This window comes from Trichomycterus rosablanca, chromosome 5 (assembly GCF_030014385.1).
Source record: "Trichomycterus rosablanca isolate fTriRos1 chromosome 5, fTriRos1.hap1, whole genome shotgun sequence".
In the NCBI taxonomy this organism is placed as follows: Eukaryota; Metazoa; Chordata; class Actinopteri; order Siluriformes; family Trichomycteridae; genus Trichomycterus; species Trichomycterus rosablanca.
The window spans coordinates 34894311-34911914 of NC_085992.1; the positions used below are offsets into that span (position 1 = coordinate 34894311).

A 17604-nucleotide genomic window follows, 5' to 3' on the forward strand; every position below is an offset into this window, starting at 1 on the left:
CAGCTGACTCCCGAAGCCTCTTCGCCAGGCTCAACGCAGCTGACTCCCGAAGCCTCTTCGCCAGGCTCCACGCAGCTGACTCCCGAAGCCTCTTCGCCAGGCTCCCCGCAGCTGGTTTCTGTTCCTGAGTTGGTGTCCTCTGTGGGCACTTCTGTTCCTGAGTTGGAGCCCCCTGTTGACGCTTCTGTTTCCGTGTTGGAGTCCCCCGAGGGCGCTCCTGTTCCTGAGTGGGCGTCCCTCGACGACGCTCCTGTTCCTGAGTGGGTGTCCTCTGTGGGCACTTCTGTTCCTGAGTTGGCGCCCCCTGTTGGCGCTTCTGCTTCCGTGTTGGAGTCCTCAGATGGCGCTCCTGTTCCTGAGATGACGCCCCCTGATGGAGCTCCTGTTTCTGAGACAGCGTTCCCCGACTGCGCCTCTGGATTTCTGTCGGCAGCGTGCGTCCCACCATTGTTAACACGCCTGCCTGAGGACATATTTAATGACTTCAAATTTACCCCGCAGGGACCGGGACCTCCTTGTTTTTGTTGTTTAAGGCACTCCAGGTGTAGTGCCTTTGGGAGGGGCATCTGTCACACTGCTAGCCTCTGTGTGCTCATATGTGCCATGCCCCTCTTCTCCGTGAGCACACTGACTCCTGATTGGTCCCCCTGAGCAATCAGCCCCAGCTGATCCTAATCAGGGAGCATTTAAAAGGAGAGCTGAGGAACAGGCTGGCAGGGGTTATTTTGGTTTATTTTGGTTATTTTTGACTTGTTTGTGTTGGACTCCCTCAGGTGATTACTTTGGTTTCTTTGGACTCTGGTTTGCTCTATGTTTCTTGCATTTGTTTGTAGTCAGTTCCTAGTTTGTGTTCCTAGCCTGTGTTTAGCCAGTGTTCCTAGCCTGTGTTTAGCCAGTGTTCCTAGCCTGTGTTTAGCCAGTGTTCCTAGCCTGTGTTTAGCCAGTGTTCCTAGCCTGTGTTTAGCCAGTGTTCCTAGCCTGTGTTTAGCCAGTGTTCCTAGCCTGTGTTTAGCCAGTGTTCCTAGCCTGTGTTTAGCCAGTGTTCCTAGCCTGTGTTTAGCCAGTGTTCCTAGCCTGTGTTTAGCCAGTGTTCCTAGCTTGTGTTTAGCCTATGTTCCTAGCTTATGTTTAGCCTATGTTCCTAACCTGTGTTTAGTCTGTATCCCTAGTTTATATTCCCAGTCCGTGTTCCCAGTCTGTGTTCCCAGTCCGTGTTCCCAGTCCGTGTACCTAGTTCATGTTCCATACTCTTGTCATTCCCTTGTTTAGTTCTTTAATAAATATCTTGCCATACATCTCTGCGTGTGTGTCCGCCCCCTTTGTCTTGTCTTTGTCTAGTCCTTAGCCCCACCGTGACAACTAGAACCACCTGCTCCTCCAGTTCTTGCAATTTGTTTATCTGAACCACCTGCTCATCCAATTCCTGCATTCCATCTACCTGAAAAAAATGCTTACCCAGTTCCTGCATTCCATCCGTCAGAACCGCCTGCTCCTCCAGTTTCTTTATCTCATTCTCCACAACCACCTGCTTGTTCACTTTCTTCCTCCAGTCTGTTGTGACTACCTGCCTGTCTAGTTTGTTCATCTCCACCACCAGAACCAGTTGCTCCTTCCGTTTCTGCATCTGGTTCATCATAACTGCATGTTCCTTCTGTGTTTGCTTCAGGTCATTTCTATCTTCACAACCACCTGCTTGTTGACTTTCTTCATACAGTGTGTAAGGTCTACCTCTTTGTCCAATTTCTTCATCTCCACCACCTGAACCACCTGCTCCCTCTGTTTCTGCATTTTGTTAATCTGAACCACTTGCTTCTCTTGTTTTTGTTTGTGGTTCTTCAGAACCAGCTGCTCTTCCTGTTTCTTCATTTGGTCGATGGGAACCGCCTGCTCATCTAGGTCCTGCTTTTGGTCCATTAGAACTGCCTGCTCATTCAGTTCCTGTATTTGGTCCACCAGGATCTGGGTCTTCATCTCATCATTCTCCTTCTTCTCCTTCTGCTTCTCTGCTTTATTGCTTCTCTGCCACCATTTTTTCTTCATCTCTTTCTTCTCGGGTTTGGGATTCACCCTGTTCTCGCTAGCCATTGTAATAAAATGCCAGAACTTCATTCTTGCTGCTGTGTGCTTCAGTGCGTTGTCTCAAAGTGATCACTACTACAGGAGCTCAGATCAGAAGTGTTAGAATGTGGTTATGTTATCATTGTGATGTCACAATGTGTGCATGTAGCTGAGAGCACTGCTGATGATCACTGCTGCACTTAGTATTATTATTATTTAGTTAATATTTGGATAGCCCTAGATTATATCTAAATAACCAAAAGTAAGTAGACACCCCACTGAGAGCACAAATAACATATTTTATATAAGTTATTTGTTGTGGAGAGTAGTGTTTTTCTGTGCAACAACAGAAATCATTAGATGGGGTGCAATTAATTTTTCACACCACTGCACACACACATACACCCATACACACACCACAGCATTTCTGTTATAAGTAAATGTAATTAAAGTTAATATTACTTACCAATGACAAGAAGGACCTGTGTTTGATTTTCTGGCCGTGCGACCAGGGCCTTTCTGTGTAGTTTGCATGTTCCATTTTTGTCCCTGCGGTTCTCCTCCTTGTCCTCTGGTTTTCTCTTAAAAGTCCAAAGACATCCACTCAGGCCAAATTGAGTTACTAGAAATTGGCCTGGCGAACTGTTCTGGGTATTTCATGCCTTTAGCTTAATGAATCAGACCCACTGTGACCCTGACCAGAATAAAGCGGTGAAAAAAACAAACAGTAAATTAATAAGTGAAATATTGACCAAACCCTGAATAAATGTGTGTGTGTGTGTACCAAAAAAATGAGGCACAGACACTGTTGGTTAATGAAAGGAGTCATTTGTAGTTGTAGCCTAGTGGTTAAGGTACTGGACTAGTAATTAGAAGGTTGCCGGTTCAAGCCTCACCTCTGCCAGGTTGCAGCTGTTGGGCCCTTGAGCAAGGCCCTTAACCCTCAATTGCTTAGATTGTATACTGTCACAACTGTAAGTCGCTTTGGATAAAAAGCGTCTGCTAAATGCCTAAAACGTAAATGTAAATTTGCACCACCATGCCCCCTGCCGGCAATAATGACATAGTAGGTGGGCATGATTCTATCTATAATCCACCAAATCTTTCTTTTACCCACATTTAGCTTTTTGGTAGAGGCTAACAATCCTTTATTTTAAATATGCTTATCATTTATAAAGTACGGTGGCCGAGAAGTGCAAAACAAATTTACATTTCAGAAAACAAAATTACAAAAAAACAAAAACAAATTTACAACGAAAGCAAAAACAAATTTACAAGTGTTTGGGTACCTAGTGTTTGTAAATTTGTTTTGGCATATGTAATTTTGTTTTCTAAAATGTAAATTTGTTTTGCACTTCTCGGCCGCACATTTCTGACGGAAAACCCAGGAAAAAATGTACTGTGAAATTTCATAGTAAAACTGTGAAATATTTTACAGTTCTACTATGAATTTTTGATGGTAATTTGGCCACTTCATGGTTCTACTGTGAAATTTCATAGTAATCTAGTAGTTGACAGTTCCACTATGAACTTTCACAGTAAAACCATGAATTATTTCACAGTTTTACTGTAAACAGTTTCATAGTAAAACTGAATTATTTTACAGTTCTACTATGAATTGATGGTAATTTGGCCACTTCATGGTTCTACTGTGAAATTTCATAGTAATCTAGTTGACAGTTCCACTATGAACTTTCACAGTAAAACACTGAATTATTTCACAGTTCTACTGTAAACAATTTCACAGTAAAACTGAATTATTTTACAGTTCTACTATGAATTGATGGTAATTTGGCCACTTCATGGTTCTACTGTGAAATATCATAGTAATCTAGTTGACAGTTTTACTGTAAACTTTCAGTTTGACCATAAATTTTTTCACAGTTCTACTATAACAATTTCATAGTAAAACTGTAAACCTGATTGATTATTTTACTGTGATGTTTAACAGTTCCACTGTAAACTTGGTAAACAGTTTTACTCTGAACTTCACAGTTTACTTTGACTATAATTACTGTACTTTGACATCAATTATACAATACAATACAGTGTATAGATCTCACAACTCAGAACTGTATCTTTGGCTCTTTGCCATTTATTAAGCAACGGTATAATTTCAAACACGCACAAAAACAACTGGTAAGGATACCTTCTAAATGGTAAACTGATAACACATTTACCAACTTGGCAATGTATATTGCAATGTTAAATGTTATATAATAATAGTAACATAGAAAATAATAGTAATAGATTGTATTTGTTATATAATAACAATTATATTACACTTAATAATTTATTTTACGATGGTAATTATACAATAATATAATTTTATTATACAGTAATATATACAATTATATAACTGAATAATGTATTGTGTTATAAATCTATATATATAAACTCTATACATACATAATGAAAAATCTAATTCATAATCATTCACTATGCATTTAATTATGGCAGTATTGGGTGCTTGGATGTGTCCTATGTCTTTGTGTGTGTGCGGGGGCGAGAATTGTGACATGAATTACACCTCTTGTTTTCCTAGCTTGTCCACATCATTGAATTTGCTGGTGAAGTACACTTTTTGGACCTCCTCCATGGGAAAAATATGTTTGTCCACCTTTGAAAAAAAATAAATAAATAATCAAACATTTGCCGCCATCACCTTTAAGCTACAGGGGCCCTAATATACTTGATCAGCAATGCCTTACATCTGATGTATCATAAGGCATATACTTGGTGAGCGTATCAATATATAAATGCAAACATATGTTTATACATGTTCAAAAGATTGATTGATCTTAAGCAGAGGTTAAAGTGACAGACAAAGTACCGTGTATTTTATTTTTTATATATAATCTGTTGTTTGAGTACTCAATATATGACGAGATATATAAACTTTGTGATCTTACAATTAATTCTTATTGTGCAAAAAATATTTATTGCTGAAAAACATGACTTACCTTCATCTGCACTAATGCACTGACGCAGACAGATCTTTTTTTAAATTTCATTATTTTAGCAGCTCTGACTGCCTTAAGATTAATCGGCATGGCCCATCTGATTCACTAGTAGACTGAAAAAGAATCAAATAATTTATATCAGCAGCTAAGCGATCAGTACAAGGTTTAGCATTTACCCCGTGGTAACACACCCAACAGAAGTTGGGCAGGCGGGCACAAAGATGGATGAATGAATGGATGAATAGACATTGTCAGCACCAAAACTGTATCAACTAGCACTTACTTCAAGTTTCCGAGATCCAGGCCTCCTTGTAATTTTCTCCTTTACAGCATAGTCCTAGAATGAAATGATTTAGGATATGTAGTTATCTGAGGCTACAAAAACAGTAACATTCTGTGGGTGTGATAGTAAAGCAATGGACTGAATATCAAACTTGCTGCTACTATCATGAACTAGAATATGGAAAATATGTCCTTATGTGCTGATGTAAATGTAGGCAGATACTGTTATCTACAATACCCGGGTCTTCTCTGTTGGACACTAAGACTCTCTCAACCTCAGCAGCCTTCCTTGACATGTGGCCATTTTCCTGGAATAAAAATACTGTTTTTAATTTCATATTTAAAATATGTAGTTAACAGAATGCTACAATAGCTTAAACACAGTGGTACAAATGCAGGGTTTTACCTGGGTTGTTGGTGGGCTTACGTGGTGTGGTCACTGGGCTTGGGCTTAGGTGGTGCCCAAGTCTTATAAGAGTAGGAAAAACCTGAAATGTGTGTTAATAGACATTTTCTGAATAAATCATATAAACTTTGATGAACTGCCCCAGCTTCACAGCAATAATTTAAAGCACACATTTCACCCATCATTCAAAAGAAAAAGCTGGACCTCCACTATTTTAAGAGCAACAAGGTTAACGTCCACATTTAATTAATGTAGAGATATGTGTATAAATAAGACATTACTAAACATTTAAAAAGCACACAATCAACTAACGTCAGATAACAGACTGTTTATGCTAATGGTTTAGCTAACGTCCCAAGTAACTAATCTGAAGACATATAATCCTGAGACCTGTGTTATTTTCGGCTTTCTAAAATGGGCACTTATTTTTAATAACATTTCAGGCAGAGTAAATATATTACTGTGTATTATTATAAACTGTTTAAGTTAATGACTTACCATCGAACTTCAGGGTTTAGCATGTTAGCAGCGCGCCGCTTCACCAACGTCTTTTTATCCATTTCTCACTTTCCAGATAACAGTTTAGCCGTTGACGAGATTACCGTCGTCAGATTCTTGTCCTTTAATAAGCTCTGACTCAATAACACATGTAGCAGGAACTTTATCTTTAAGCAGATACACAGAGCGTACTTTAACAGACTCGTTTGTGAAAATTAAATCACTAAAACTGACACTAAATTTGTATTTCGCGCGGTTCACCTGACGCAAAGCTCGAGACGCTGGGTTGAGATAACGGTCTCAAATCAAGTGCGCATGTGCGCATGCCCAGATGTCCAGACTGACATCATGTCTGTAGAAGAGAGCTTTGTGCAGAACAAGCATAATAAATGGCGCTATAAAGTCATCTGTCTGATGTAATATTGATGTAATGTAATATTCGTCCTGTCTGCATGAGGTTATTTGTATTTTTGTAATATTATAAATAGGTAAATCTGTGCTGTATTCTTTTTTTATTGGAGTATTGTTAATCATCTAATTTTTTAGATGTAAATAATGTCTTTTTCATAGTTAAACTGTAAATTACTGTAAACATCAAACATTAGAAGAGGTGACTGAACTATTCTTAGTTGAACTGTAAACTGTAAGTTGACTGAATTTCACAATTCAACAATATCATGTTTACAATTGAACTGCAAACTTCACAGTCAATATTATTAAACACCGGAAGAGGTGGCCATGAACTTCATGGTAACATGAGAGTTCACAGTTGTACTCATGGTCAAACTGTAAAAATGACAGTAGAAGTATGAACTATAATGGTTCAACTGTAAACTTAACAGTTGAACTGTAAACTTCACAGTTACTATTATTAAACACTAAAATGGTTACCATGAACTTCATGGTAACATGAGAGTTCACAGTTGTACTCATGGTGAAACTGTAAAAATGACAGTAGAAGTATGAACTTTTATGGTTTAACTGTAAACTTAACAGTTGAACTGTAAACTTCACAGTTACTATTATTAAACACTAAAATGGTTACCATGAACTTCATGGTAACATGAGAGTTCACAGTTGTACTCATGGTGAAACTGTAAAAATGACAGTAGAACTATGAACTTTTATGGTTTAACTGTAAACTTAACAGTTTTACTGTAAAACTTCACAGTACATTTTTTCCTGGGAAGGTAGGGACAATAAACTGGAAGTGCGTGTTGCTTACCAGCTGTCAATCAAACTGTTTGTCAGCGGTAAAGTGAACGGAGTTTGTGATGGTGACGATAAACAAGGTTTTGTCTAGTTTGTGGAAATCATTTTATCCAGTTGACCCGCTATTGTTTTTCTTGTGGAAAGTTATTAGATTGTTTGTGCAGACGGTTAGACGTGGCGTGTGCATCTCTATTTACCGTCCGCTCTTCTAAACATCTAAGGAATTCCCACAAGAACAACAAAAGCGAAATAATGAAAATCATTAACACAAAATGGACAAAACATTGTTTATTAGAGACGGAACATTTGATACCGAGGCTTTAAAGCTTGTTTCACTTTTGTAACAGTGGACTCAGTGTATCGGAGCTTATATTAGAGCAGCAGCATGTGCAGGACTGATGAAGCTTTGGTGCTGTGTTTTATCTCACTCACTATATAAGAGAGGGGGGGGGGGGCACCTTACACAGTCATGAGAACAAAGGTTTTATTTATGGTGTTTAACATTTATTATTTTTATTCTTTATAATAATAAGTCAGAACCATATTTTAGGCAAAACAAACGCACTCTGCCCACTGCGCTACTCATACAGAAGTGTATTAAACAGGTTATGCTGCTATAACCAGCGCACACACACCGTTACTAAGAATAAAAGTGAATACTACTTAATATAATTCCCACAGTCTCCCATTGATAAAAATACGGAACAAAGCGTCCTGTATCAGTTCAATACTGAACGCGGCGTTTAGTCTCCAGATATAGAAGGATTGTGTATTTTACAGGACGGTGGGAAACCCTGGTTTGATTGTCTCTTATATAGTGAGTGAGATAAAACACAGCACCAAAGCTTCATCAGTCCCGCACATGCTGCTCTAATATAAGCTTCGATACACTGAGTCCACTGTTACAAAAGTGAAACAAGCTTTAAAGCCTCGGGATCAAATGTTCCGTCCCTAATAAACAATGTTTTGTCCATTTTGTGTTAATGATTTTCATTATTTCGCTTTTGTTTTCCTTGTGGGAATTCCTTAGATGTTTAGAAGAGCGGACGGTAAATAGAGATGCACACGCCACGTCTAACCGTCTGCACAATCTAATAACTTTCCACAAGAAAAACAATAGCGGGTCAACTGGATAAAATGATTTCCACAAACTGGACAAAACCTTGTTTATCGTCACCATCACAAACTCCGTTTACTTTACCGCTGAGAAACAGTTTGATTGACAGCAGGTAAGCAACACGCACTTCCGGTTTATTGTCCCTACCTTTTCCGTCAGAAATGTGCGGCCGAGAAGTGCAAAACAAATTTACATTTTAGAAAACAAAATTACAAACACTGGGTACCCAAACACTTGTAAATTTGTTTTTGCTTTCGTTGTAAATTAGTTTTTGTTTTTTTGTAATTTTGTTTTCTGAAATGTAAATTTGTTTTGCACTTCTCGGCCACCGTAATAAAGTCTATATATCCTGACAACTTACCCAGGGTCTCTGGAGAAAAAAACAATATCCAAATATCCAGAAATATCCAATTTCCAAAACATCACAGATCCTAACATAGTGGATGAGGCTATTTTCTGAACAACTTTCCATTTTATGTTTCCAGTCAAAGTTTCGATGCAGCTAGTGAATGCCCTATTTTTTTTCTATTTTTTGTTAATGTGATACATTTAAATGTTTTAGATCTTCCAACTGATTTTAATTAAAGACCAAATGAGTAAACAAAATGTAGTTTTTAAATGATCATACTATTTACTAAAGATAAAGATATAAAGATAAAGCTTTATCACCCATGTGGAAAAGTAATTGCCCCCTAAACATAATAACCTGTACCTGTTCCACCCTTCACAGTAACAACTGCAATCAAATGTTTGCAATAAATTGTTATTAGTCTTTTACATCGTAGAGAAATTTTGATCCATTCTTTAATCCATATCTTTGTGGTATCATTTTAATTCAGCTACATTGAAGTATATAGCAAGGTTTATTACAACTCAGGCATGTGGCCATTCTTATAACCATTTCTTGATTTATTAGGGAACTTGGCCTTTGAGTACCTTATAATAATTCTCCAGTGAGACAGAAAATTATTGACTTAGAAATGTCTTAATACCAAAGAGGAGCTCACACCGTGGTAATTTTATTTTATTTTATATTTGAATCTTTATCCTGGTCAGGGTCATGGTAGGTCCAGTGCCTGTAAACACTGGGCTCATGGCACAAATACCCTGGACAGGGTGCCAATGCATCACAGGGCATAACAGAACACTGTGCCACCTAAGCGCATTAGATACATTTTGTACATTAAAAAAATCAAGGGGTGCCACCAACTGTGACAACCGTGCTTTTATGCAAAACAATCATTTTTAATTAAAGGGTTTTTTTAATGCTGTAAACATATCCACTACCTTCCCATCTTATACTGTTGCATAGACCAGATTATGTTTCACTTTGACACACACACACACACACACACATCTGCAGTTTGTTATCAGTAAGCTGTTTGTGCCAAGTCTTATGAGGCCTTATAACATGATATCAGAAGCAATACATTTTAAAAGTTTCCAAATCATTACAACATTATGGTCTATAATCATTATAGTCATCATTTAAAGCAGGTTGTTTAAATGTATGCTTACAGTTAAAGTCAAAAGTTTAAATACACTTATATAATATTGTATACGTATATGTCTTGGGACCCTAATAAAAATTTTAATGATCACCTTTTCACTAGTTTGTGGTGGCGTTAAGTCCTATAATGTGTTGGTGTTTGAAGTTCTGTAATAGTAAATGTAACATGAGGTACTTTTCATTGATTCCACAGTGTAACACAGTTTAACATTTCACCAGTGTGATGATCCACTAGATGGACCAGTTGTCTCACAAATGTTCACAAAAAGCTAAGCTTAAGTAGTTGACCACTACTGAATGATAATGTATCCCTGTTTCAGGAGTAGGCCACAGAACAAAATAATGCCTCTTTACCACTGCACAATATGGTTCGATATGTTTTTAATCTGTGATTTCACATTTAGTGGTTGTTTATAATGCCAAATGCCCCACACTATACCTAAGTACCTTACCAAACAAAGTGAACATAAATTAATACAAATAAGCAAAAATAACATCATGGTGGCATTTGAAGCTCAGCTGGTACACTACTCAACTAGTAAATAGCAGGTTGCCTGTTTAAGTCCCACCACTATCAGGTTGCCATTGTTGGGCACTTGAGCAAGGCCTGTCACCTGAATTCGCTTAAACTGTGTTTGGTCACAGTTGTTATTTTTATTTAAAAAAATAAATAAATCTGCTAAATGCCAAACATTTAAGAAAAAGCATGTTTTTGTTTAGTACCATGAATTATTAAAAACTCTACTCCTAGCTCACAAAAAGTGTTACACAGATGGACCCACTTTTTTTATTATTATTATCATGCCAGTTCAAGGCATCACACACATTCACTCTCTCAATCATAATGGCAGTTTAGAGCAGCAGGTCCACCTTGGTTCTTTGGAGGTGGGAGGAAACTAAAGTACTTTGAAGAAACTTGAGTTAATGTAGTGACAGCTGTAGCCTAGTGGTTAAGGTATTGGAAGGTTGCCGGTTCAAGCCTCACCAGTGCTAGGTTGCCACTGTTGGGCCTTGAGCAAGGCCCTTAACCCTTAATTGCTTCGATTGTATACTGTCACAGTACTGTACTGTAATTGTTGCGATGATGGCCAAGGTGACCTGTTCAATGGGTAAATTAAAGCTTATATAATTAACATATTAAGTTATCTGTCAGTTTGCCCTCACAAATAACTTTAAACATGGAGAGAGACCAGCTTTACCATTAATCATAAAATGAAGTAAAGCCTTCACACTAACAATTTAATTCAGTCTTCATCAGATAGCATTTTATTTTAGGTGCAGCAGATCCAGAATAAAGACTGGCATCGGGGCTGATGTGCAATGAATAAAGAAGTACAATTAAACAATTGGGGAGATACAATAAGTGCAATCACAATTCACAATTAAAAAAATACATTACTTACTTTTGTAGATACTTGACGTTTAAATTTGGTCTGGGTGGCCCTAATTCTTAAGTTGCTAATTTATCCTGATTACACGATGGAGTTGCTCCGAACTGAGGTAATGGTAGTCATGGTGACGAGATCACGACACCAGGTTACCTGTGATGCAAGCACGTAAGTGCGAGCCCTCCCGGAACCCATTCAGAATGTATTGCAGTGCCTGCAGTTCGAAAAAAAAAAAAAGAGCCTTAACATGAGAGTCTATGAGAGCAATCTGGGGCGATTTTCAGTCAGACTGAAGTCGCCCCAAAAGGGGCGGCGCTGATTGGACTACGATATTCAGAGGCAAGACAGACTCCAGAACAGTCACAGCTGTGATAGAAAAATTTCTTCCCTTTCGCCCTTTGGTGGTGCGTCGCCCGATCGCCCTAAGGAACGAGCCGCCCCTGATATATATATATATATATATATACAACCCCTGGCAAAAATTATGGAATCACCACTCTTGGAAGATGTTCTTTCAATTGTTTAATTTTGTAGAAAAAAAATTAATCACAGACATGCCACAAAACTATCATTTCTCAAACTGTCAACCCTCTGGCATTAAGAAACAATAAAAAAAGAAACAAATATAATAGTTGTGGTCAGTCACAATTGCTTTTTTTTAGATCAAGTAGAGGAAAAAAATATGGAATCACTCAAATCTGAGGAAAAAATTATGGAATCATTAGAAAACACTGCACCATTATTACTTTGTTGCACCACCTCTGGCTTTTATAATGGTTTAAACTCTCTGAGGCATGGAGTTAACTAATGACAAACAGTATTCCTCATCAATCTGCCTTCAACTGTCTCTTGCTGTTGCCAGATCAGCTTTGCAGGTTGGAACCTTGTCATTGACCATTTTCTTCAATTTCCACCAGAGATTTCCAAATGGATTGAGATCCGGACTATTTGCAGGCCATGCCATTGACATTATATGTTTTCTTGAAGGAAAGTTTTCACGTCCTTTGCCCTATGGCAAGATGCATTATCATCTTGAAAAATGAAGTCATCATCACCAAACATCCTTTCAACTGATGGAATAAGAAAAGCGTCCAAAATTTCAATGTGGACTTTGGCATTTATTGAAGACCATCTCCCCTGTGCCTTTACCCGACATGCAGGCCCATATCATCAACAACTGTGGAAATTAACATGTTTTCTTTAGGCAGTTATCTTCATAAATTTCATTGGACAGACACCAAACAAAAGTTCCAGCATCATCACCTTGCCCAATGCAGATTCGCGATTCATCACTGAAGATCACTTTTATCCAGTCACCCACAGTCCACGATTGCTTTTCTTTAGCCTACTTTAACCTTGTTCTTTTCTTTTTAGGTGTTAATGATGGCTTTTGTTTGGCTTTTCTGTATGTAAATCCCATTTCTTTTAGGTGATTTCTTACAGTTCAGTCACAGACATTGACTCCACTTTCCGGCCACTTGTTTCTCATTTGTTTTGTTGTGCATTTTCTGTTTTCAAGACATATTGCTTTAAGTTTTCTATCTTGATGCTTTGATGTCTTACTTGGTCTACCAGTGCTTCCCTTTTACAACCTTCCCATTTTGTTTGTACTTGGTCCAGATTTTAAACACAGCTTACTGGGAACAACCAACATCTTTTACGACATTCCACAATGATTTATCTTCTTGAAGGAGTTTTATAATCCTGTCATTTGTTTCAACTGACATATCTTGTGTTGGAACCATGATTCATGACAATCTGCTTTGTGCAACAGCTCTCCGAGGTGTAAGCACTCTTTTTAAACTGAAGAATAATTAGCAAATCTAATCTGCTGCAGATGTTTTGTTTTTAAACTGCAAATTACAGAGTGATTCCATAATTTTTTCCTCAGATTTGAGTGATTCCATATTTTTTTCCTCTACTTGATCTAAAAAAAGCAATTGTGACTGACCACAACTATTATATTTGTTTCTTTTTTTTATTGTTTCTTAATGCCAGAAGGTTGACATTTTGAAAAATGATAGTTTTGTGGCATGTCTGTGATTTATTTTTTTTCTACAAAATTAAACAATTGACAGAACATCTTCCAAGAGTGGTGATTCCATAATTTTTGCCAGGGGTTGTATATACTGTATATATACAGTGTATCACAAAAGTGAGTACACCCCTCACATTTCTGCAGATATTTAAGTATATCTTTTCATGGGACAACACTGACAAAATGACACTTTGACACAATGAAAAGTAGTCTGTGTGCAGCTTATATAACAGTGTAAATTTATTCTTCCCTCAAAATAACTCAATATACAGCCATTAATGTCTAAACCACCGGCAACAAAAGTGAGTACACCCCTTAGTGAAAGTTCCTGAAGTGTCAATATTTTGTGTGGCCACCATTATTTCTTAGAACTGCCTTAACTCTCCTGGGCATGGAGTTTACCAGAGCTTCACAGGTTGCCACTGGAATGCTTTTCCACTCCTCCATGACGACATCACGGAGCTGGCGGATATTCGAGACTTTGCGCTCCTCCACCTTCCGCTTGAGGATGCCCCAAAGATGTTCTATTGGGTTTAGGTCTGGAGACATGCTTGGCCAGTCCATCACCTTTACCCTCAGCCTCTTCAATAAAGCAGTGGTCGTCTTAGAGGTGTGTTTGGGGTCATTATCATGCTGGAACACTGCCCTGCGACCCAGTTTCCGGAGGGACGGGATCATGCTCTGCTTCAGTATTTCACAGTACATATTGGAGTTCATGTGTCCCTCAATGAAATGTAACTCCCCAACACCTGCTGCACTCATGCAGCCCCAGACCATGGCATTCCCACCACCATGCTTGACTGTAGGCATGACACACTTATCTTTGTACTCCTCACCTGATTGCCGCCACACATGCTTGAGACCATCTGAACCAAACAAATTAATCTTGGTCTCATCAGACCATAGGACATGGTTCCAGTAATCCATGTCCTTTGTTGACATGTCTTCAGCAAACTGTTTGCGGGCTTTCTTGTGTTGAGACTTCAGAAGAGGCTTCCTTCTGGGGTGACAGCCATGCAGACCAATTTGATGTAGTGTGCGGCGTATGGTCCGAGCACTGACAGGCTGACCCCCCACCTTTTCAATCTCTGCAGCAATGCTGACAGCACTCCTGCGCCTATCTTTCAAAGACAGCAGTTGGATGTGACGCTGAGCACGTGCACTCAGCTTCTTTGGACGACCAACGCGAGTTCTGTTCTGAGTGGACCCTGCTCTTTTAAAACGCTGGATGATCTTGGCCACTGTGCTGCAGCTCAGTTTCAGGGTGTTGGCAATCTTCTTGTAGCCTTGGCCATCTTCATGTAGCGCAACAATTCGTCTTTTAAGATCCTCAGAGAGTTCTTTGCCATGAGGTGCCATGTTGGAACTTTCAGTGACCAGTATGAGAGAGTGTGAGAGCTGTACTACTAAATTGAACACACCTGCACACCTGAGACCTAGTAACACTAACAAATCACATGACATTTTGGAGGGAAAATGACAAGCAGTGCTCAATTTGGACATTTAGGGGTGTAGTCTCTTAGGGGTGTACTCACTTTTGTTGCCGGTGGTTTAGACATTAATGGCTGTATATCGAGTTATTTTGAGGGAAGAATAAATTTACACTGTTATATAAGCTGCACACAGACTACTTTTCATTGTGTCAAAGTGTCATTTTGTCAGTGTTGTCCCATGAAAAGATATACTTAAATATCTGCAGAAATGTGAGGGGTGTACTCACTTTTGTGATACACTGTATATATATATATATATATATATATATACAGGGGTTGGACAAAATAACTGAAACACCTGGTTTTAGACCACAATAATTTATTAGTATGGTGTAGGGCCTCCTTTTGCGGCCAATACAGCGTCAATTCGTCTTGGAAATGACATATACAAGTCCTGCACAGTGGTCAGAGGGATTTTAAGCGATTCTTCTTGCAGGATAGTGGCCAGGTCACTACGTGATGCTGGTGGAGGAAAACGTTTCCTGACTCGCTTCTCCAAAACACCCCAAAGTGGCTCAATAATATTTAGATCTGGTAACTGTGCAGGCCATGGGAGATGTTCAACTTCACTTTCATGTTCATCAAACCAATCTTTCACCAGTCTTGCTGTGTGTATTGGTGCATTGTCATCCTGATACACGGCACCGCCATTGGATGCACATGGTCCTCCAGAATGGTTCGGTAGTCCTTGGCAGTGACGCGCCCATCTAGCACAAGTATTGGGCCAAGGGAATGCCATGATATGGCAGCCCAAACCATCACTGATCCACCCCCATGCTTCACTCTGGGCATGCAACAGTCTGGGTGGTACGCTTCTTTGGGGCTTCTCCACACCGTAACTCTCCCGGATGTGGGGAAAACAGTAAAGGTGGACTCATCAGAGAACAATACATGTTTCACATTGTCCACAGCCCAAGATTTGCGCTCCTTGCACCATTGAAACCGACGTTTGGCATTGGCACGAGTGACCAAAGGTTTGGCTATAGCAGCCCGGCCGTGTATATTGACCCTGTGGAGCTCCCGACGGACAGTTCTGGTGGAAACAGGAGAGTTGAGGTGCACATTTAATTCTGCCGTGATTTGGGCAGCCGTGGTTTTATGTTTTTTGGATACAATCCGGGTTAGCACCCGAACATCCCTTTCAGACAGCTTCCTCTTGCGTCCACAGTTAATCCTGTTGGATGTGGTTTGTCCTTCTTGGTGGTATGCTGACATTACCCTGGATACCGTGGCTCTTGATACATCACAAAGACTTGCTGTCTTGGTCACAGATGCGCCAGCAAGACGTGCACCAACAATTTGTCCTCTTTTGAACTCTGGTATGTCACCCATAATGTTGTGTGCATTGCAATATTTTGAGCAAAACTGTGCTCTTACCCTGCTAATTGAACCTTCACACTCTGCTCTTACTGGTGCAATGTGCAATTAATGAAGATTGGCCACCAGACTGGTCCAATTTAGCCATGAAACCTCCCACATATATATATATATATATATATATATATATATATATGTGTGTGTGTGTGTGTGTGTGTGTGTGTGTGTGTGTGTGTGTGTGTGTGTGTGTGTGTGTGTGTGTATGTACAGGTGCTGGTCATAAAATTAGAATATCATGAAAAAGTTGCTTTATTTCAGTAATTCCATTCAAAAAGTGAAACTTGTATATTATATTCATTCATTACACACAGACTGATTGTTTCAAATGTTTATTTCTTTTAATGTTGATGATTATAACTGACAACTAATGAAAACCCCAAATTCAGTATCTCAGAAAATTAGAATATTACTTAAGACCAATACAAAAAAAAGATTTTTAGAAATGTTGGCCAACTGAATAGTATGAACATGAAAAGTATGAGCATGTACAGCACTCAATACTTAGTTGGGGCTCCTTTTGCCTGGATTACTGCAGCAATGCGGCGTGGCATGGAGTCCATCAGTCTGTGGCACTGCTCAGGTGTTATGAGAGCCCAGGTTGCTCTGATAGTGGCCTTCAGCTCTTCTGAATTGTTGGGTCTGGCGTATCGCATCTTCCTCTTCACAATACCTCATAGATTTTCTATGGGGTTAAGGTCAGGCGAGTTTGCTGGCCAATTAAGAACAGGGATACCATGGTCCTTAAACCAGGTACTGGTAGCTTTGGCACTATGTGCAGGTGCCAAGTCCTGTTGGAAAATGAAATCTGCATCTCCATAAAGTTGGTCAGCAGCAGGAAGCATGAAGTGCTCTAAAACTTCCTGGTAGACGGCTGCGTTGACCTTGGAACTCAGAAAACACAGTGGACCAACACCAGCAGATGACATGGCACTCCAAACCATCACTGACTGTGGAAACTTTACACTGGACCTCAAACAACGTGGATTCTGTGCCTCTCCTCTCTTCCTCCAGACTCTGGGACCTTGATTTCCAAAGGTAATGCAACATTTACTTTCATCAGAGAACATAACTTTGGACCACTCAGCAGCCTTTTTGTCTTTAGCCTAGGCGAGACGCTTCTGACGCTGTCTCTTGTTCAAGAGTGGCTTGACACAAGGAATGCGACAGCTGAAACCCATGTCTTGCATATGTCTGTGCGTGGTGGTTCTTGAAGCACTGACTCCAGCTGCAGTCCACTCTTTGTGAATCTCCCCCACATTTTT

General features: G+C 39.4%; 1 protein-coding gene and 1 long non-coding RNA gene across 2 annotated transcripts; both read right to left on the reverse strand.

Moving 5' to 3' along the window:
- Positions 1–576: 576 nt before the first annotated feature.
- Positions 577–2169, reverse strand: LOC134314492 (mRNA export factor GLE1-like). Its single transcript, XM_062995093.1, has 2 exons — positions 1456–2169; positions 577–671 (listed from the first exon to the last, which is right to left on the reverse strand). Exon 1 carries the CDS (start codon positions 2107–2109, stop codon positions 1663–1665), a length of 447 nt encoding a protein of 148 aa, XP_062851163.1. The 5' UTR covers positions 2110–2169; the 3' UTR covers positions 577–671; positions 1456–1662.
- A 1988-nt stretch (positions 2170–4157) lies between these two features.
- Positions 4158–6477, reverse strand: LOC134314493 (uncharacterized). Its single transcript, XR_010012394.1, has 6 exons — positions 6208–6477; positions 5710–5791; positions 5542–5611; positions 5305–5358; positions 5022–5134; positions 4158–4678 (listed from the first exon to the last, which is right to left on the reverse strand). It is a non-coding gene; the product is annotated as an uncharacterized LOC134314493 (long non-coding RNA).
- Between the last annotated feature and the right edge of the window lie 11127 nt (positions 6478–17604).